Source organism: Platalea leucorodia, assembly GCF_965183815.1.
Source record: "Platalea leucorodia genome assembly, chromosome: 4".
NCBI classification, from domain to species: domain Eukaryota; kingdom Metazoa; phylum Chordata; class Aves; order Pelecaniformes; family Threskiornithidae; genus Platalea; species Platalea leucorodia.
The window spans coordinates 6220691-6242821 of record NC_138826.1 but is presented as its reverse complement, the minus strand read 5'-3'; the positions used below and the strand labels follow the sequence as shown (position 1 = coordinate 6242821).

General features: G+C 41.2%; 1 protein-coding gene across 6 annotated transcripts in view; it reads right to left on the bottom strand.

The window, feature by feature from the left end:
• Positions 1-1494: 1494 nt before the first annotated feature.
• FGFR2 (fibroblast growth factor receptor 2) overlaps positions 1495-22131 on the bottom strand; it is a gene marked incomplete at both ends in the record, with an annotated part of 81397 nt that continues 60760 nt past the window's right edge. For all 6 annotated transcript variants that reach the window (XM_082310626.1, XM_082310627.1, XM_082310631.1 and 3 more), the window contains 9 exons: positions 1495-1659; positions 5421-5526; positions 6337-6474; positions 8311-8381; positions 9764-9886; positions 13441-13631; positions 14404-14514; positions 15146-15267; positions 18767-18918. In XM_082310626.1, coding sequence (XP_082166752.1) covers positions 1495-1659; positions 5421-5526; positions 6337-6474; positions 8311-8381; positions 9764-9886; positions 13441-13631; positions 14404-14514; positions 15146-15267; positions 18767-18918 — 1179 coding nt within the window. The remainder of the gene's footprint in view (positions 1660-5420; positions 5527-6336; positions 6475-8310; positions 8382-9763; positions 9887-13440; positions 13632-14403; positions 14515-15145; positions 15268-18766; positions 18919-22131) is intronic.

The window sequence follows — 22131 nt, the reverse complement described above, 5'->3', positions numbered from 1 at the left end:
AAAACAAAACAAAACACCACCACATAAAACAGTGTAATTTGCATTCATATTGCATGGCCATATCAGTGTGAGTGTTCTGAAAGGAAAAACACAAGACTTCCGTCAAAAGATACAAACAACAGTGATATTTTAGCAGAGGCCAGTGCTATACCTCCTGTTATGGAATGGATCAGAAGGAAATACTGGAGTCAGCATGAATTAATCCCTTAAAAAGATGCTGATATTCCTATGGCAAATTGTCATTATAAACAACTTCTCTCTTTTTAACTTAAGTTACAATAGAGGGATAGTCTAAAAGGCAAAAGATCCAGGCCAGAAGATCTGGAACCTATTATCCAACTCAGGGAAGAGAACTGTGGTTAATTTGATGCATGTGCAACTCCGGGTAGAAGCTCAGCTCCTTTTAGAGCAGTACATTCTGCTATGGTTATAGACAAATTAATGTCTTTCCTTGCTTTAGGAACCCTCTGTAATATTTTCTTCGTTTTTTGTGTGTGTGTAATGATTCTGCTTTTTGGCCATGGGAAACATTGCTAAAGAGTTACATTGTTAAAGTGACAGGTTTTGAGAATAATAGACTTTCTTGTTAAAGGATTTGGTTTTGATAAGAATAATCATCTGACACTGCAGTTTTTAAACACAAATAAATCAAAAGTTTAATTCCCCCAAATTAGTTATATACTGTAAATATTTCTTTTTTTAAAGATCTGAAAACTAGTAAAGTCTGAGCAATACATCTACTAGTTCTCTGTGCTGCCTGCATAGAAATGCCATTTAAATTACAAAAACACAACAACCCTATAAACGATTAACTGTTTTGTACATTACCAATTAGTTAATAAATTAATGATATACCATTTTCCCTGAAAGCAAAGTATTTTCCACCTTTGGATGGTGAAAATTAAGAAATTCTGTGTAAGAACAGCATTTAGCAAATAGCTGTTAAAAAAGAGACTAATTTGCTAGGTGGATTGGGACATCCATTTTTAAATCAATACAAAAAATAATTCATTGTAAATATATATAATATATATTTATACATATTTTGAATATATTTACATACATCCAGCACCTATATACTGCATTTGTGCTCTGTAAGTGTGTGCCAACATATATTTTCTCCAAATATTACAAAATAAACAAGAAAGGCAGACCCAGAGTTTGCCTCAAGTCCAACTGGTCCATTGTACAAACAAAGTCTGTTGCAGCTTACAGGAAGCCAGAAAATTGATAGTGATGGGTATCTAGACACAGCTCATAAACATTCTTCTTTGTTGGGAATATTGCAAAGTTGCAAATTATGAGATTCTTTATGTAGGTTCTGACTGCTTTCCTCCAAGCCGTTGGTTTTTTTTTTTTCCTTTTTTATTTTTTTTTTCTTCCATATTTCATATGTACAAGCAGAAACATTAAGGTCCTGGAGAAAAGATTTTGTTTTGTATATGGTAGGTAGCTTGATGTTCTTGTTTCTTTATTCTTCTGTATGATTTCTTTTCATGTTTTCACACTTCCATTCATGTGTTGGTACTTGGGAAGACAAGGTTCATAAGGCATTGGATCGGGAGAAAAAACAGAGTCATCACCTGAAGAACACGAACTCCTTGTGTCAGGGTAACTAGGTGAATACTGCTCGAGAGGTCCACTGAGGTCCAGATACTCCTACGACAAAAGGAATAAATTGCATTTTTAGACAGGGAGTAACTGACAATAACACATTACCACTGCTCTGATTTGGCTTGATTATATATAGTGGGTAAAAGAACAGTTTAAAAATTACACTCCTTTCTGTAACACAATTGCATTCAAAACTGCCTGTTGCTTAAATATCTCATAAAACAAGGGGCTTGAATAGAGAAAGAAAAACCAAACCAATAACACGGTACTTTTCTGAAGTCCAACATCACCAGCATTAGCCACGTCAGTGGAAATAAACATGCCAACCACATCAAAAGAGGACTTTTCACTCGCAATGATAAAAATGAAATTTCATCCTAAATAGAACCATTTTTCTTTAGCACATGGTAATGATTTGGAGAGGGAAAGATACTTCCAACTTTATATTCCTTTGGTCAGTTTGAATATCTGGTTTATATTCTGTGATATTAAATTTGTGTTTAAACATGCAGTGGCATACGTGCAAAAAAAAGAACTGAAAGGAAAACAAAATTAAATACACTAGATTTGGGTTTTTTACACTACATATTCATGTGTATGTGCATGTGTGTGTGTCCCAGAGTAGCCATGACCAAAGCAGTCATTAAAAAAGGAAATAATATCTGCTGAATCCAAGTTTTGGGTTAAGGCTCTTTTGCTAGAAACAACAGTTTTGGCTGGAGAATAAAGTTATTTTTCCCCTTGAAATGTTCCTTCTCTTTCAACTTCTAAAGGCAGCTGCATTCATTTAAATGCAATCTCTTCATTTGCTAAACCACAAGTTATGATCGTACTGACGAGACAAGTCTTCCACCTCAGTCAGTATTTTATGCTGCTGTGCTTAGTTTTGGGGTAATTTAGTTCTTTGGTTAACATATTTTAAGTCAGAAATCCAATCATTACCATATTAAAGTTAAAAAAATGGTCACCATTTTAAAAGAGGGGGGGAATGTAAGTTTTAAAATGCCAACAAATACAGTAGGCAGCAAGAGAAGGTAGTTTGCATCTATGATTCTTGCCTATCTCGTTGCCTAGGCTTTTAAAAGACCCACGAGGACAATCTTGACCCTTATTTATATATTAGCAAATGAGTTCTACATGACCAGAAATAACCAACCGCTTTCTAAACAGACAGAAGAAGAAAGTATTCCAGTATTTGAAGAAACAGGGCTTTCTCATGGGTTATCAGGCATGGCTCATCATATCAAAAGGCTTGATACAATGCAGTTATGAATTCAGTATTAAGGTGGGATTCTTATCCCCTCTCCAGCCTCCTTATCCAATATCAAGGGCCAGAGTCACATAAAGGGACATAAGCAGTTTCCAGTATCAGGATGGTTCCTGGGGTTGATATAACGACACAGCTATGAGGCTGACTCTTGGTGTCTTCTGCTCATGTGGATCGGGGAAACATTGCACGCTACTCTGGGAAACATGGGGAATAGGGTCTTCTGGGGAAAAAAAATGACAAAAAACCAACAACCCCTCCCAAAAAAAACAAAAGACCAACAAAAAACCCAACAGGTGATGATTCAGCATGGAAAGGAGCAAAACATTACCATTTAAGCAGAAATAATTACTTGCACAAATGCAGAAAAAATACTATTGGCTGTCCTAGCAATTTTTTGAGTTGTTGGACAAACCAGGCTGACCCTGTACCAACAGTGTCATGTTTGGGGGAAAGGGAAAGTGCCACTGTGGAGTGGATAAGGAGAAATATTGTCAGACTGATGCCTGAAGGACCCGCACTTCAGGAAACCTGTGCAGATTACACAAAATCAGAGGTCTGAAAAGCACAAGCTATGGAGGAAAATGGGACACAACAGAGTTCTCAGGAGACACTGAGTGAGAACATGATGAGTTTTCAGGAACATAAAACGTGCTGCAAAGACAAGGGAAACAATTTGCTTGCTTTGTCCAGGGTAAATAGGACAAAAGCAATATCTTATGTTGAAAGATTAGAGATCAGGAAAAACTTTCAAGAAGTAAGGCTAATGAAACAAAGCAACAGACTGTCAAGGGGCGATGCGGAAATACAGCAGTGGAGATCTTTAAGGACAAGTTACATAAACATCTGTCAGGAATGACAAATGTATAGTGGATCCTGCCGTAGGCCGATCAGATGGACTGGATATGTTCCTGAGCTTTTTCCAGCCGTTTTTCCTATGATTCGAGTCTAAAGTAATTTACATAACCCTAAAGGCCTTTTCAGGTTACCTTTGAGATCATTCCAGGTCCATGAGCAGTACAGAACTGGGAAGGCAAGATGGTTAAACACACACAAAAAAGAAAGCGATATCCTTTCCCAGGCTCAGAACTGCAGCCCAGAACCTCCCTCTTGAATTTGCAAATGCATATCCAGTCCAAGCCACCCAGCACTCCGCAGTGGCAGCCAGCCCAACTCCAACCGGTCTTGTGAAATCATATATAAATTAGGCAGGAAAAGATGCAGTCAGTGCTGGATGAGGGGAAAATGGTAACGGTATGCAGAGCTGTGTTACCGACTCCGTAGGCATATTCCTGCCTCATCTCTGAGCCATCCCTGAAGGTGCCACTTCTTAGACTAAGCCTTACAAAGCAGAATCCAGATAAATTTATAGCTGCTACTGAAGCCAAAATCTTTTTCAACCGAATCTACTGGGCAAACGATGATCATAAAAAATGGCATCTCTTTACTCAGGTTCTCCTGTCATCTCTATTGCATATAGCCTTTCCTAATGCTGCTTAATAATCCGTTTTTTTATTTCTCCAACAATTCTGAAAAATCAAAAAGTAATGTTGAGGACCAATATAAAGCGATTCAAATATTCAAATATTTTCTGCCCCGCCCCCCATAAGACAGTGCTATAATCATAGCAAACCTGAAAAATTTATTTTGAAATGGTCAAAACATATTGTTGCAACTTTCCCCTGTAAGGGTTTTGTTCTTTTTTTCCCCTCCCATTATATATATAATTTCTCAGAAATGATAGGAATTTGTAAAATGTTTCTGGGCCACCAAGCATTTTCTCTCAAAAGAAGTTTCCACCAAAAGAATCAACATTTCCTTGTGATCTTTCTCAAAGGTGCATGAGATTTAGCGATAAGAGAACCGATTCCTGCGTGAATACCCTAATCAGTGTGTTCCTTGCTAAAACTAATAATATCTCAGACCTCTGAAAGAATGCTCTTCAAATAAAGCCTTTTTGCATTCATCTATCCCAACCTGAAGCAGTGTTAGCCAGGACCTTTGGATAATTGGATGGCTGTTCGCACATTCCCCGTGGGTCCTCGTTCCCTCCACAGAGAGACGTTTCACTGAACCTAATTCACTCTCAGACATATAATCTGAAACCTACCATTGACGATTTCTCCTCTTCTGACCTAGATATCATGCCTGGGAATCAAAGTGAGTCGATAAATGAAAAACACTGTGAACTCTACATCTCTCCTTCACATGAAACTCACGTTGAAACACAAACATTGCCTCTCAACCTGCCACATGTAGTCCCTGAGTACTGCTACGCTAAAAACATCAAAAGATGGTAGGAGAAATAAACAAAAACACTTTAAAGATGTGTTTCTGTTTAGTTACATAAATCAAGGCGTAATGGCAAGAAACCGAGGATTTCATAGGATACACAGTTTAGCTGCGTGTAACCTCAGAGGACAACGACAAACAGAATAAGAAGAGAACTTGAGCAGGATTTCATAATTGAATAAATTCCATCTGTCTCCTGAACCATTTGTCCTGATCAGCAGCTTATGGAGGGAAACAATTTACCTACCTCATTAGTTGTGAGAGTGAGAATCCGATCCAAGTCTTCTACCAACTGTTTAAAAGTCGGTCTCTGTGAAGGCACAGCATGCCAGCAATCTCTCATCATCATATAGCTGTAAGAATTACACATTTTCTTGGCTTAATTAAAATCACGCGTCCTTGTAAACCTTTTCGTATACAGTCAACGATGTTCTTCATCACAAGGAAAGCAGCAAGCACCCACAGCCCTACACATGGACCCCTGACTTTCCCAAAATTGCACAATACTCTCCCTTCCCTCAAAGGTGCATTGCTACCCCTGTATCCCTCTTGCCCAGTGTCTAAAATACCTTTTTGTGGACCTGATTCTGTAGCCTTCTGTCCCAGGAATTTCAATGGTATTAAATTATGCATGCTTAAATATTTTTGCATGTTAGGGATTGTGGTCTTTGTGAAGCGAAGAAATTAAAATGGGAAAAAAATTGAAAATAGTTAAGGGCTATACTGAAATACCAGAAAGGGAAAACACTCTCCCCTCATCACCAGGAGATAATGCTGTGTTAATGCAGAAGTTCCCAGATGTATTTTGTTGTGTACAAAAGCAGCCTGATGTACCTTACACATGATTAGTGGTATGTGTGCCATTCAGGAATTTTCACATTAATGAGATTGAAATAATAGAAATATGGGTGTAAAAACACTGACGAAGACCAGCTTGTAGATGATCTCTTCTTTTTTTCAATGGGATCACAGCAGAGTATGTAAAACATCCTGTCAAACATTTCCTGGAGACCTTTTCTTTACGTATCTATACACACACATATCCACAATTTTAGAGTCAAGCAATTCTGAAAATGTTTGATTCTGCCAGGGGTAGCATTAACCATACGAACTCAGTACAGTTTGTGCCCTTCCATCCTCGTACAGCAAACAAGGGTCCTTACAGTTCATTGGTGCAGTTGGCAGGTTTATCCATTCGGTGCCCTTCTTTAAGCAGCTTAAAAAGTTCCTCCACTGGGATTCCCGGATAGGGCGATCCTCCTAACGTGAAGATCTCCCACATTAACACACCAAATGACCAACTACAAATCAAAGAGAAAACTGCATTAGAAGATCTGCCTTACTGCTGGAAACAGAGGTGCGTCTGCAGCAGATGCAACGACTGCCAGTCCCTCTTGGGAGATGCTTAAATCAGCATCTGCCCAACTCTGACTGCCCTGAGCAGGACACCGATCTGTGAAGCGCATCGGGTGCACGGGCAGCGACGGGCGCTGACCCGAGCATGTTCTCAGACGCGCTCTTCGCCTTTGTCTGGTGTGCTCTGAGCACCTGAGTTTCCAAGCCTACTGCAAAGAACTGCGCCTTCACAGCTTAATTATTTACAGAACACTCACAGCTGAGCTGGCTGGCAATTATGTGGCGGGATATTGTGGAAAAAGCAGGCTGTTCAAAACAAAAATATTTTGCATCATTCTGCTCTTTTTCTTTTTTTAATTCATTTTTGTTAGGAAATGAAGTAGGATCGTTTCAAGCCAGTTTTCCTGCCTGCTTGCCACCTCCTCCAGAGCCTGCTTCATCACGCCTTGCTGGCAACCTGGGGCTCCTTGGCAGGCGGCTTTGCCAGGTGAGCAACAGCACACAGCTTGCACTGGCTCCTGAGCTTCTCTGCAGCTCTCCTAGCTTTGCAGCAGGGTATTTTAGTAAACTGTTTGCACAAACTTACAATAATATTATCTTTAGCCGTCTTCAAAGCCACCATGGGGCCAAGAGCCTCAAGTTCCAGCACTGCAATCCTCGTGCTCCGTGGCTGCTGAGGAGCTCAGACTGACTTTCAGTCCTGAACCAGTCAAGTAGTTTACTTCACATTCACTTAAATATTTTGCCAAGATGTTATTTTAAAACAAAAGCTTGATCCACCCTTAACCTGTTTATATAGTTTCCTTTGTAAATAATGTAAAGACGGCAAGAAAAAGTCTCAGTAAATGCTTTCCTTAAGGAGAGAGCAGCTTGGGAAGTGCACCCAAGCTAAAGAAAGAGGAGATACCTCTTATTTTCTCCACCCTGCCCTTTTTCTTCTTAACCCTCCACTGACATGCATAACCTTTTACACCTGTGCTGGGAAGCATCCAGCCCTTTACGGTTAATAGCTCCTCTCGGAGAAATAAAAACTGTAAGATATTCATCTGCATTGCATAAAAAAAATACACATCTGCTTCAAGCAGAACGCACACGAGTACTGTAGATGGGCCTAGGGAACTGCAATAGGAAGCAGAATAAATCCTGAGCGGTTGCATCAGCCAGCGACTCTGTGCGCACATTAAAAGATTTTAAGTGTCAGAGCCCAGTGGTTTCCTACTACATGTGAAGTACGGCTGGGAAGCAACACCACTTCTAAAAATCAGAGAATGTTTTTCTGGTATATCCAGCCTATGTTTTCTTATACCTAATCTTATCACAAATTTTTATAAAGAATTCTCGGGAACATTCTTTTCTTTCTTTCTTTTATCTCTTTTTTTTTTTTTTTTTTTTTTTTTAAACCTGAAGGAAGTCCAGAGTATGTCAAAAGCCAAGCAAATTAGATAGACTCTTTGTAGCCGCACATCCGTAAATAAGTTCAAGGGGGGAAACTTCCGCACTGACAGAAGGAGGTTAGCATTTTCCACCTTTCATGTGCTTTGAAGCTGGGCAGATTAGTAACAGAGCACTGGTTAGCAGTCTACCATAAAATCCTCACTTTCTAAGGGCAAGTCCTCTTCCATCTATTAATACGTGAAACAGAATGAAAACGCTTAAAGGTAAAGGACAACAGGAAAATAAAATAGCCCAATAAAACTTAAAATAGCCCAAACTTCAACAAATACAAACCAAAACAACCCTCCTTCCCACCCCCAAAGCCCCATTCAAATAAGGCCACTTACACATCACTTTGATGCGTGTAAACTCTGTCAAACAGAGCTTCTGGAGCCATCCACTTTACTGGAAGCCGTCCCTGTATGTTTGGAGGGGGGAAGGGAAGAAAAATTTAAATGGTAGCAATTTACAGGATGATTCCAACACCAATTTTTAAAAAAGATTAACTGATTCTCAGAGAACAGTCTGCTAATGCAAACCAGCACATAATTTACCTTTAAAATTTTCAGGGAAAAAAAAAAATAGTAAAATGGGCTAATGTAGGGAGGCTGTTAAGAAAAATGGACATAAACATTGAAGATAAAATTAAAAGCATTGAGGGCTCCCAAAAAGTCCCCAGACTGCTTGCTAGGAGAACGATAGGATAAGCAGATCAAAATTAAAACGATTATTCCACTATGGCTCTTTAAAGACAAAAAAAAAAAAAAAAAAGAGTCAACAATCCTCCGAAAAATAGGCTTGCCTGCAAAAATAAGTTGATCGCTAAATCCAAGAATTTTGTTTTCCTGTTCCACCTTTTGCAGTGACCCAAAGCTCAGTCACAACTGCCTGTGGCTTTGCACACACAGCCTGCTCTGCTCGGAGCCCAGGAATCGCCCTGAAGGTGATACGAAGAAGGTTTGATTCCCTCCCGTACTGACGTACCCATACCTGGTCGCTCTGTCTTTTGGAAGTAGGCAGGTATTACCATTAAAATGCCATTAATCACTTAGTGCTTTATTTTCATAGATAAGCCACTTAACATGATTGTTAATAATAATTAATATTTATACAAAATAGTAAAGTCTGTAGAACTGAATGAGTTCTGCAAAGTTCCCATCAGAACCCAAGTGTAGTTCATCAGGATCTTAAGAGATGCCCGGAGAAGGAGGTGTAAGCTGTTCAAACCAGGCAGCAATAACTACACCTGAAATGCTTTATCTTCTTGATTTGATAAAGCAAAACGGTGACAGAATGAGGAGTAAAAAAAATCAGTTTTCTCAGCCTTTAGCTCCACTTTGATACTACTGCCATAACTTGTACATAACAAGCTAAGTACAGGCAAAAGGCATAAAGCTGTATGTGGCATTACCACACATAAACAGGATTTTTATTATGGTTATTGCTAGCACTGTTCATACAGTGCTTTTCAAGATCCTAGGCTTCGCAGAAAATGAGCTGGAATCAACAGGAATATTTCCGCTTATTTCAAGTGATTGGAGTCAGGGACACACAAAAAAACAATTCTTATATTTTAGCATTTCTAATAAATCATACAACATACAGCTTCTTTGGTTATCTTGTTAACTAACTGTCACTGTAAGAGGGGACAGAAACACTTATGTCCTTGATCCCTGTTTTCTGTCTGTGATGAAAAGTGAGGCTGCTGTACAAGAAGCCCATTAAGTTTATAACCATAGTTTTGCAGTGAATCATTGAAACACACACTTGTTTCCAGAGATAAGAAAACCATCCACTTACATTAGTAGTCTTTTTATAATAATCTATATTGTTGATGTCTCTGGCTAAACCAAAGTCTGCTATTTTCATGACATTATTTTCAGTTACCAAAACATTTCTTGCAGCCAAGTCTCGATGGATACACTGGAAAGAAAAGAAAAGAGAGAAAAAAAAAAGGCTCACTGAAATAAACTGCTGTAAAAGTGAAATTACTTCTATGTGATAACTAAGTCTCCTTTACAGATTTTAACCTAAATCACTAGGTGGGAAAGTCACACATTTACTACAAGCCTGTGAAATATGATTGTCTTAATTACTGCAATCCATCCCCTCAGCTGGTGTTTCCAGGTTGAAGGACGGCCCTAAGCAGCCTCTTAGAAAAGCCTGGTTTATTTAAGACTTATATTTTGCTAAGGCTGAAAGCTTGGGTGGTGACTCAAACCGTGCCACGCTGTTTGTGATTCACTCTCCGTTACACGTGCCCAGGTACAGGTATTGCAGCCCTTTCATTACAAATCCTGTTAATGAGCGTTTTATTAAGTCGCTTCGCTTTAATTATATCTTCTCACCAGAGCTAAAACCTGACAGTCTGGATCAGTGCAACCACTTTTAACATAAAAGATCTTAATATGAGATATATCCACAGTATATAATTTTAAACTAGATGTCTAGGTTGTGTGTATTTACTTCAACCATGAGACTATAATGATTTAATTTAAAAAAAAAATTTAAAACAAACAAAACACACCAAAAAACCACACAAAAAAAAAAACCCAAAAAACAAAACCCCAAAAAACCCCAAAACCCAACCCACAATCTGAGCTGGGCTGTTTGCTTTTTAAACAGCTTTGATACTGACACTAGAAATGTTATCTCCTCAGAGATTTTTCCTTCATGTCAGCATTATCCTGAAAACTTGCAAGCGATTCTTGACACTGAGAGGACGTTGTGACTGCTCTGGATATTACTCCTGTGTTTCAGCAGCCTTCTTAGGGTTGATGGCAGCAGCGGCATGGTAAGAAACACTGCATTTGGAATCCCCCCAGGATATTCTACTTCTTTTCAAGTTAAATATCCTTTTTTTTTTTTTTTTCTCCTCAATTTTGGATTACTCTTTATGTTGTCCTCTTTATTTCAGCATGTGTATAGACATGCTGGCCTGAACCACTACAAAAAACTGTACAACACCCAATTTTTCTCTTGCATTATAACTTGCCCCAGCAACTTTCTGAGATCTCTTATCCTGCATGGGTAAAATGAGCCTACAAAGCTTCTGCTCCTCACTGGGTTAGTCATGGGGAACTTCCAGGAAAAACCTGCTCCAGCAATGCCTCCATGGGCGCAGGACCAGACAACAGTACATGTTTTCAGCATCAAATCAGTCTCCTAATTCAGCGTCAGTAATGCTACAGTAGCGGAAACAACATAGGCCAACCTACTTCCCTGTCCCTGTTCCCAGACCCTACAAGAACATCCTCTGAGACCCTAGGAACTCAACTCAGTTGCCCAAATAGAGGTACACATTGTCATCTGAGATGCCCTGTGACATCCGAGGTATCTTGATGAGACTGCCAGGGATGACACAGGGTCTACAGCAGACCCGTGCCTTTCCAGGGTGGCAGGCTGGGGGTACCACAGAGCATCTCAAATAGCATGCAACACCTCTGAGTGAATACACCAAATGATTCAAACCCGGTCACCTTCTGTCAGTACATTTCTGCTTTTTCATACCCTACAGTTTCACAGCCGAGACTCTTCCTATCTTCAAAACGGTGCCATTACTGATTTCCGTATCTGACAGGTTTCATAGCTGACCCTCTGGCCCTAATGATTTGCTGTCTCTTTGCAATCCTCTGCGCCAGCCCCTGTATCTGGAGCTCCCCTGTCGTTCTTGCGCAGTACTGGAACGATGGAGAGGACGCGTCAACAGAATTTTAAAAAGCATCCACCCAACTTAGGAACAACATCCCATTTCCAATGTACAATTGCTTGTAAGGCAAAAATTTTTTCTTTATTCCCTGCCCCCCCCGCCTTTTTTTTTTCTTTCTTTTTTTGGTCTCAGTGAGCCATTTATTGGATTGAAATAACAAGAACACTGGCCTTCTCACAGCTCCTGCATGATGGAAATACCGTGAGAAGACCAGCTCTCTTCTTATTCCAGCTCAGTAAATGGATCCCTAAGGGGAAAAGAACTAGTGAAATACAAACAGAAATGGTGGGATATCTGAAGAACTGGAATGCACAGTTTTACTATGTGCTGCCTTTGTTTTCTCTCTGCCTTGTGCAATGCCTCACATTCTGTCAAGTTCAGCGCAGCGCCGATCAAGTGTTTTTGCAAAGGAACTGGATCGAGGATGAAATGGTTCTACCGTGTGCATCTGTGTGAGCGCACACCTTCTTGGCAGCGTCCTACAACAGCACTTTCAGAGCTTCTCAGGTGAACGCCTGTTCTCAAGATTTGCCAATCAAAAGATTTATTTTTTCTTTTCACAACAGTTCTGTTTTCTTGGGACATGGCTCATTGCCAGGCAAATGTTTCATTAATCTTAGAAAGAGATATCCTAAGGTGTTTTACCTAATACAATACTCATGCTTACTTCATTAGAAGATTTTGTCTTGGTGTCATGCATGTCTCCCTGTCTACCATACTGCATTGAGAATTACTATTTCAAAACAAAAGGATAAAAGCAAAATTACTCCTTGATTCACCCTCCCCCTAACCTCTACCAGTACAGAAAAGCAATAAAAAAAAAAAAAACATGACTCCACACAACAGGAATGGAAGTTTACATTCAGCTCTGGTCCTTGGTTAAAAACAGCTCCATACTGGGAGTGGACACGACTGGCAATCGGTACAAATCCCACTAACCACTAACCACTCCACAACTTGCAGGAAGCGCTTATCATCAGTATCTGGTGCTCTGGTTTAGCCATTTGCTCCAAACACCACCCAGAGTATTCATGATTGCTTGTCCACCAAGCCACAATATGTTTACAGAGCTAGTTATAAAGGGCTATTTAAGGTCTCATAACTATAATTTAATCAAATTACTGGTTAAAAAAAAAAAGTTTGAAGAAAAGTTGAAGAAATAAGTGTCTAGGGACACGACAGGATAAATAAATTCTTTCAACAAGCTTGCTCTCCTGACAAACACCAGTTTTAAGTAAAGTGCCTAATTTAAGTGACTAATTCACTCCATTTATTTTGGCCTCTTCTGTTGACAATTTTTGCCCTGGTATCTTGTGGTCTTCTCAACTCTGCCTGTTATCATTCTGTAAATCCTTTCACTAACTGAATTAATTTATTTTACATTACTACATGAGCTGATTTGGTCAATTTGACTGGAAACAGAAGGCAAATGGTGCCTGCCGTCTCATGGGTGGAGTAATGTGACTTGTGTAATCAAGCGACCACCTGTGCTTATGAATTCAAAGTGCAGATATGTACGCAATATTTACTTTAAACGATCCATTCTTGGCCTCATTTTAGCAATGTCATTAAACAGAGATTAAAAACTTTAAGTGTATGAATTTTCCCACTGATTTTCAAGAGTATGGATTATGCAACTTGTTTGAGAACGGTCCTTTTCCCAGCAAATTCCTGAATGCAAACGAGATGAGAACAAAACTAAACTAAAAAAAGTGCCAAACAAATACGCACCATCCGCTTTGTGCGGTATTTGCTCAGTTCTACCTACTTTTTGTGAAGCCAGGTACTCCATGCCTCTTGCCAACTGGTACGTGCATGACACTAAGTCCTTGAATGTCATCTGCTCTTCTGGTACCCTGTTAATATCAAACGAATACTCCATCCCCGGGGGGCGGCGTGCTCGCAGGTACTCACGCAGGTTTCCTTTGGAAGCATATTCTACTATCACGTACAATGGACCTTTGGATAAACAGAACCGTGTGAAAAGTGGAGTAAGGTTGAAGGGTAAAATGGAAGCTTTTACTGTTCTATAAAAAATGAGCTAAATTAATAAATGAGCTAAATTAATAAATGTTCAACCGTGAAATCAGTAAGCACAACTTGAAGGAAAAGGAGGTCTGGACCTAGCAAAGTGACTGGCCCAAAGCTTCATAGCAGGATAGTGGCAGAGCTACAATTAGTGGCTGAAAGTACCGAAACCCTGACCCAGTGCCTATTCCTTCCAGAACATGCCATGTACTGAAAAGCAAACATTTTCAATCAAAAAACGCTGAGAGATCTCAAACAAGAGGAAAGTGCTTCTTAAGATTTTTTAATTTCCAGAGTTTTGTGCCATTCTGCATCACTTTACATGACATAATTAGCTTTTAATAAAAACACCGTGGTCTTTAGAGAGTAAAAGTGCTCATTTCAGATTCATGGGATACAAGTTCCACTAAAGCAGGACTGACAATTCAGAACAACAGGCGTCGGTAAAGCCCCTGTAAAATGCCATTTTTTTTCCCTACAGCTAGGGATTAGAGAGTTTTCATATGATACAGTACCCTTTCTCATATTAAAGCTGCAAGTATAATGAGAGGCAGAAGTTAAAATATTGCTGCTAAGCCAGGGAAATATCTAAAAATCCCATCACGGCATGACTGCTTCCTTAAAAACTCTTGAAAAATTATGATTAATGAGACTTTCGCAGACCTGCTGGAAAGTCCTGGTTTACTTTCTTTTCTTTACTCACCATCCTGGGTACAGGCGCCAAGAAGATTGATGATATTTTTATGCTTCCCAATCATCTTCATCATCTCCATCTCTGACACCAGGTCAGACAGATCTTTTTCTGTAGCATCATCTGTACAAGACACAGGTTCAGTTCATATTTTCTAGCATGTCAGCCTGAACATCACTAAGGCTCACCAGTTGGTGTAAAACGTGTGCTTCAAAATGCAGAATATAGGATTTGTTTTCCAGTATGCACTGTACGTTATACAAAGTCCTGTGTTACATCCTAACAAAAAATAGTCTCAGCCTCTTTGACGGACTGACCATCTCTTCAGTGTTATATGTTGAGAGGCAACACAGTAATATCAGACATAAAAATGTTGTCCTTAGCTGTCAAACCTCCAATAACTGTGGCTTTCCTGCAAACTAACCTTACAATTAAATTCAAAATAAATAGGCACCAACCACCTGGACTGAATGGGCAAGGATCTACGTATGGACAGCCTCTGACATGAACTAAACTAAAAGCAGAGAGACCCACACGATGCTAATACATCTCCTGGCTCCCAAATACTCACTGCTGAAGATAAACAGGCTGTCAAGGGCGCAGATTTACACCCCAAACTGCTGAAGGCTGAGGTCAGCTATGTGCTCTTTGACCCCCCCCATGATGACAGAGTTCAGATGCCACAAAAGAAACTTTTCGTGGATAAGAACTGCCATATCACCCATTCTGATCCCTAATCACCCAATTTTCTTACCTTTCAACATCTTCACTGCCACAGTCACTGCTTCTTTTGGCCTGTCTTTGTCAATCCCCACCGCTTCGGCCATGACAACTTGCCCAAAGCAACCTTCTCCCAGGGGTTTACCCAGCGTCAGCCTAGGGGCGTAAACAGGAGATTAACACACAGCATCTGGTGAAGGGATGCAGCCAGTGAAATTCCAGGGCTAAATATAAAAAGCTTTCAACAACTTGCTGTAGCATGAAGCATGTATCACATGGAACTAATGAGACCCTGGGTGCACATCGGTTTTCATGCGCGCTGCAGTGTGTTTTTTTCAGGACGATACAGCGAGCATCTCATACGGCCGGACTAGTTGCTAAACCCAGCTTTTAAACTCTCCCTCCCCTTGTAATAAGAGGCTGTACTCAATGGCTAGGGGCAAGACACAGCATGGAGGGGCAGAGCTTTCAAAAAGCATCAGACCGCAGCTGAAATTCAGGAGCAGCCAGCAACGTGCAAGCTTTTCCTGTTGCTGTAACACGGCCGGTCGTCTTCTTTTTCACGTTGACTGCAAGGAGATGAAAGAAAAGTTTCTTTGTGTGTGCTGCCATGTGGTCGCTTTCAGGCAGCTGCTGATTTGTGTGGTAAAGGGTGATATTGAGAGCAGGGGGACATTTTAAATGTTATTAACTCCTGTGATATAAGAGCACAGTGCAAACAGAAAGGAAAATCAAATATGCTCTCAGGCAGCTTAATTTTAGCTCAAAATTCATATTCTTGCTTTCTGTTTGGGGACGCAGGCTGTGAACATTTGCCTAATGATCTCTTGCGCCGAAGGGATTAGACAGGACAGAGACAGCAAGTCAGTAGTCACCATGTTTGGGCGCAGCTGCGGGTAATTATCACACCCATTTCTCTTTCTTGTGGCTGATGAGGTGGCCAGACGGCCGCCTTCTTGTGGGAGAGAGGAGGGAGGACGAAGGCGAGAGAAGGGGAAGGGAAAAGAGGCCGGCGACAAGCGCGCGGCGAAGGCTCAGGAGGGGCGACCGCTGCGAGAGCCCGGGTAAAGGCGCCCGCGACGCTCACGCGCCTTGAACGGCTGCCAGCAGCCGCCTCGGCCGCCGCTGCCTCCGGCTCCGCTCTTCTGCTGCAAGCCCCGGCGCGGCTCACGCAGAGGCGACGCTCTCCCTGCCCGGCCGCACCGGCGGCCGCACAAAGGCAGCACCTCCGCGGGACAAAGCACTTGGCAGATCCCAGCGTCCCCGACAAGGCGTCTTCTCCGCAGCCTCCCCACCCACAGCAAGATCGCTCTTCTGACATCCTCGCGCATTCCCCCAGCGCTTTGATCCTTTAAGGGGCGAGACGGGACGCTTTATTTACCCACAGCTGGGTCTAGCACAGAGGCTGTTTCTTGGCCGCTGGCTCTTTGCTGCCACAAATGTCATGTATGAGGGTAACAGAAGACGCGTCCCGTCTGCAGCACCCGGGCTCTGCTCAGGGAGCTGGAAGCAGAGACTGGGGGAAACTGAAACTCAATTATAATCACAGTATCAACATAAGAAATCTTTTAAAAAGAGCAGTCATTAACTGGGCTATGCAAAATGCATTTTGTAGAGCATATACCTGATTGCAAGGCCTGCTCAGCTCTAACATACAGACACAGAGATGTCGATCTCAACTTTAGGAGGATAAAGAGGTAAAATAAAAAAGAAACTTCAAAGCTTTTGGGGAAAATCTTTTTGGTTCCAGTGCTAAGTGCCTAAGGGCCGCATTCAGGCTCCGTAATTCGCAGAAATTATCATCTAACTCCAGCAGCAGTGCCACGGCAGAAATCAGGGAGGGTGCTCGGCGGGTTTGATGCTGCTAACGTTATCCATTGTAGGGGCCAGATTCAGATAAGCATTTTCATAACCGAGTTCTTAAGGTCTTGGCTTTCCATGGTCAAAAGCAAGATTCACAGATATAATACACGTAGGGACTCTTTCTTAAAAGCATGGACTTCTGTCTTCCCCCGTGAAATACAGGGAGAGGTTGTCATACCATCACCAGAAGAGTGTTAGACCAGGGCTAAGTGGTTTGAAAACCCCGCTTATCTGCTCAGGCACAAGACAGCAGTGAGAGGCGGCTCCTCCCGAGGGCAGCCCGCAGACTCCTTGTCAAATGTGGTCTTTGCCTTGGTGAGAATTCCTCAAGCTGTTTTGGATTGGTTTCTAAAGCAAACGCGAGTTTAAAAAGGTGCAAAGACTGAAGGGCAACGTATGCTATGCTGAGGTCATCCTGCATTTTATCCAGAACTAAAATTGAATTTAGGATCTTGGCAGAGAACAAACATTTGCATTGGAAACTGGTTAATTTATGTGCTATTGCCCTGCTAGGACTAAAGTAACAAACCCCTCATTGTGTGCCTCCTGCCCCCCAACCTAATAAACTGCCTCTAAATAGCCTCCTTTCATTGCAAATCTGCTCCACCTACATTTGTGCTGAATGCTGGTTTTAAATGTTTAGCACTCTAAAATTTTCCGCATTTAGTGTATCCCCCCAGGGTACGGGCTGACAGAAGTACATATACAGGCCCCCACTGTTGACTAGCATACTGCAGGTGGCAATTACAGCATTTTGCACTAGTTTTCAGCTACATCATTAAAGTAATTTCCAGAACAGTTGTCAGAGCGTTCAAAATTACAGCTCTTCTATCCAAAAGTTACAACACTGGACTTTGAAAGAGAACTGATCATAATAAAAGGTGTTATTTTCTCAAAGTCACCTCAAGACTTAATAAAGTTAGTACTAATTTTAATATATAATCATAGTTCTACCTGTGTTAATATTATCTCTCTTTTACATGTCTTTTTTATATTAAGAAATATGGTTACAGCTTTAATTAGATTATGCAGCAGCCTATTTTGCATGTTAGTCAACAGACTGAAGAAAATATTATGTAGCCATATGAATTTGCATATATCAAGATTCAGTATGCTCTGCTTTGAAACCTAATACTTTTAAGCCACAGAAGTTGTATAAATGTGTACACAATACGCAAAATGTCCCACTAAATCAAAAACCATCATCTCCATTAATACAGGCTACTACAAAACCAACACAAAATCCTACCCAGAAGGTCCTGACAGAAAGAAAAGATTGTCTAATAGCATATTCTAGACTTTCTCTATCTATCTCCCACATGGTATTTTATTACCTATTTTATAAATATTAAACAATTAAGTTTAATATTTCAACTAAGACACATGGTTTAATGTACAGAGGTATTGCTTGGGGAACTCTCAACTGGCCTTCAACAATGCTTGTATGTGGACCCCTCTCCCAGTCTAAATCATATATATTTTGAAATAACATTTCAGATTCAATCCTTTCCTAACAGAGGAGTTACATTTCAGCAGGGTATCTGAAAACCTACCAGAAATCTGAAAATAAAGTCAGAATGACAGGCAGAGAAAATTCAGCTTCTGTTTAAAAAAGAAGACGACTGATTTCAGATAATTGAATTGGATCTTGATCTTCAGAGGAGGTTCAGGTAATTGAGATTTTCTTATAACTAAAGAAACCCTGGGAGACATTGGGAAAGATGTTTCCTCTCATACTGTGTCATGTTTTTCAGACATGTGTAGGTAGTGTTAAGAGAAACAGGCTACATACTTATCTCTTGGAAACTCCCATTTTGGGTCTTCTGGCAATTCATATTCCGAGACTCCTGCCAGCATGGGGGCATCGGCAGTAGAGGAGAGGCGAGTAGTTATCCTCACCAGAGGTGTGTTGGAATTCATGGAGGAGCTCGAGTCGGCTGACACCTGTTGTTGCAATACAAGATGCAAAAAGAGAAAAAAAAGGCAGAGATGTAATCTTGACCCAAGATCTAAAAAACAGCAGTACCCGATAACCAAGCCAGCTCAGAACAGTGGTATTAGGAAAAAGGGGCTGAACCTACAGTCTCGTTTCTAGTGCACTATTCTCACACATTTACCCTCCCTTGCCTTGCCAAGGCTCTAAGTCTGTCCCATAGGTTGAAACCCCTGTAAGTTTTTAATACATTCACTCAGAAGACAAATTAAATCATCTTTTCTCTCTTTTTGTTTATCAAATTAATATATTTTAATCAACTCGGAGTATTTACACCACCACCCAGTTACCTAAGTGGGCAGCTTATACTGTGAGCAGAGGTTACCAATAAGCTCTCTTCTTCCACTCACTTCTAGTTGTCCTTGTCACCATTTCTTTTCCCAAATCAGCACACAATTTACTATTTTTTGGTGTTACTGTTAAATTGAAATTTTGAATTTTAACTGAAAAATGGTATTTTTGCAAAGGCTCCTGCAGCACCAACGATCAAGGTTACATGCATGTTACTCTGTAGGAAATACTGGACTCTCTCACACCGGGTCCAGCACTTGGGTCACAACAACCCCAGGCAACGCTACAGGCTGGGGGAGGAGTGGCTGGAGAGCTGCCCAGTGGAAAAGGACCTGGGGGTGTTGGTCGACAGCCAACTGAACATGAGCCAGCAGTGTGCCCAGGTGGCCAAGAAGGCTTGTATCAGGAACAGTGTGGCCAGCAGGACCAGGGAGGTGAGAGTGCCCCTGTGCTCGGCACTGGTGAGGCCGCACCTTGAGTGCTGTGTTCAGTGTTGGGCCCCTCACTACAAGAAGGACACCGAGGTGCTGGAGTGTGGCCAGAGAAGGGCAACGAAGCTGGTGAAGGGTCTGGAGCACAAGGCTGGTGAGGAGCGGCTGAGGGAGCTGGGGGTGCTCAGTCTGGAGAAGAGGAGGCTGAGGGGAGCCCTCATCGCTCTCTGCAACTGCCTGAAAGGAGGCTGGAGCCAGGTGGGGGTCGGTCTCTTCTCCCCAGGAACAAGCGATAGGACGAGAGGAAACGGCCTCAAGCTGCGCCAGGGCAGGTTTAGGTTGGATATTAGGAAAAAATTTCTTCACCAAAAGGGTACTCAAGCATTGGAACAGGCTGCCCAGGGATGCGGTTGAGCCACCATCCCTGGAGTGTAGATGTGGTGCTTAGGGACATGCTATAGTGGTGGACTTGGAAGTACTAGGTTTACGTTTGGATTTGATGATCTTAAAGGTGTTTTCCGATTTAAATGACTTTATGATTCTATGTTTTCTAAGCATTCAATATTGAAAGCATCAAAAAGCTATCACAATAATTGGGGGATACTTAAGTTTTCATTCTTTCATTTAAATTTTACATTCTTAATTAAATATTCTGCAGGCAATGTGGAGAAGAGCACCTAAAAACAATTTTATGTCCAATGCTTTGAAATGTAATTCACTTTGGAGTACAGTTTCTCATTGACCTCAACAACATTCTCCTCAGAGCATCAAAGGTACTTAATGATAACTGCTTTGGAAAAGGAGGCAGCTGTTCCATCCATGTAACAGAACTTGTTTTGGTGTGAATGGTGTATCTTCTATGAGGCTCTTCCCTCAAACCTGCAAGCAGCAGCCTGCTGCCTGCTGACCTCAGAGTTTCAAGTGAATATGAACACAAAACAAAAATGCGTGTATCGCCAGTCTTCCCCTCCTTTACGTGTGAATCCTCCTTCTCTCTTCAGGCCATGACAGTCTTGGCCAAGCCCAAATCTGGTTGGCAAGGTGGGATGAAGGTTGTTCCACAATGCCATCACTGGTACCCGTCCTCACATCAGGCGGCAGGAGGTGCTTCTCAGCCAGCATTGTCGGGACCCTGCCCAAACTGGAAGCCTACAGCATCAGAATAACTACCACTCTCGACCTTCGTCCTCATCACCTGGAGTCAACTTTGACACCAGGTTTGCTTATGTAAAATGTCACCAGGCTACAATTTTGTTCCACAGGTCTTATAACTAGATAAAAAAAAAAGGCAATTATAAGCAAACAGATCCTAATCGCATTAAAGTGCAAATCAGTGACACGCAGTGATATGAACACAAAATCCTCTTGTCTCTATGACACCTGATAAGTCCAACTTAGTGCTCCCTTATATTAAGTTCAATTAATTAGTGTCTCAGCCCACGGAATTACTCGAGCTCCTTGGAATGGGGCTGAAAGGCTTTTGCAAATCATGCTCTTACACAGTGTGTTTTGACAAGACAAGACTAAGGCTCTCAAACAAATTTCTCATCACGACTCTGACCACCTGTTTTGTTTCAGAGGTCTTTTTGCAGGTAGACAGCCTCAAACCCATCTCATCAAACGGGTTTTGCTTCTTGACACATTTTTCTAAGACCAGAGATTAAGACTGGAAAGAGGTTTCATAAGTTCCAGCTTATGCATGGAATAAGAGAGTATAACTGCACAAATAAGGCTACCATTCAAAAAAGAAAGGTGGACCACTTTCCCCCTCATTAATCCCACCATCATTTATGTTAATATTTACTTTCAGCAAATATAAGTACCTGACACATTCCTCTAGGATAATAAATACCGTGACCACTTGGGATACAAACAGAAAACTATTATTAAGGCAGACTATGTAGCTCTAAATAAATCAGTAAGTGAATACCAAACAGAGTCCTTTGAGAGAGATGCTGCCATGCCCAGTCTACAGAGGGGAACACACCTGCTGGAGCTGCATGGCAAGCCAGCATGAGAACCGGGGCTAGAATTAGACTTTTGCTTATTTTATGCTCATTTTCATTATTTCGTTACAGTTTAAAAATGGTGCTTCATGAAACAAACCACCTCAGCACTAAGAAATGTGTAAATCTCCATGAACAATGTGGCAACTCTTCTGTCCTCCACAACTTCCCCTGAATTTCATTTTTCTGTTATTTCTGGTTTCCATTTTTTCATCTCTCACCGCAACCCTACTAATGCTCTATGACCATTTCCTCCCTATTTCCAGAATCCACCCACTGTTCTCCAGCCATTCTACCAAGATCTTTATACAAGTCTTGATTCTTACTTATTTATTTATTAACATTGCCTTTACTTTCTTGACTTTCTTTGTCATTATAGCCATTTTTTTCATGGGACATCAGGAAGGCATGGAAGGGAAGCTGCAAAATTTAGATG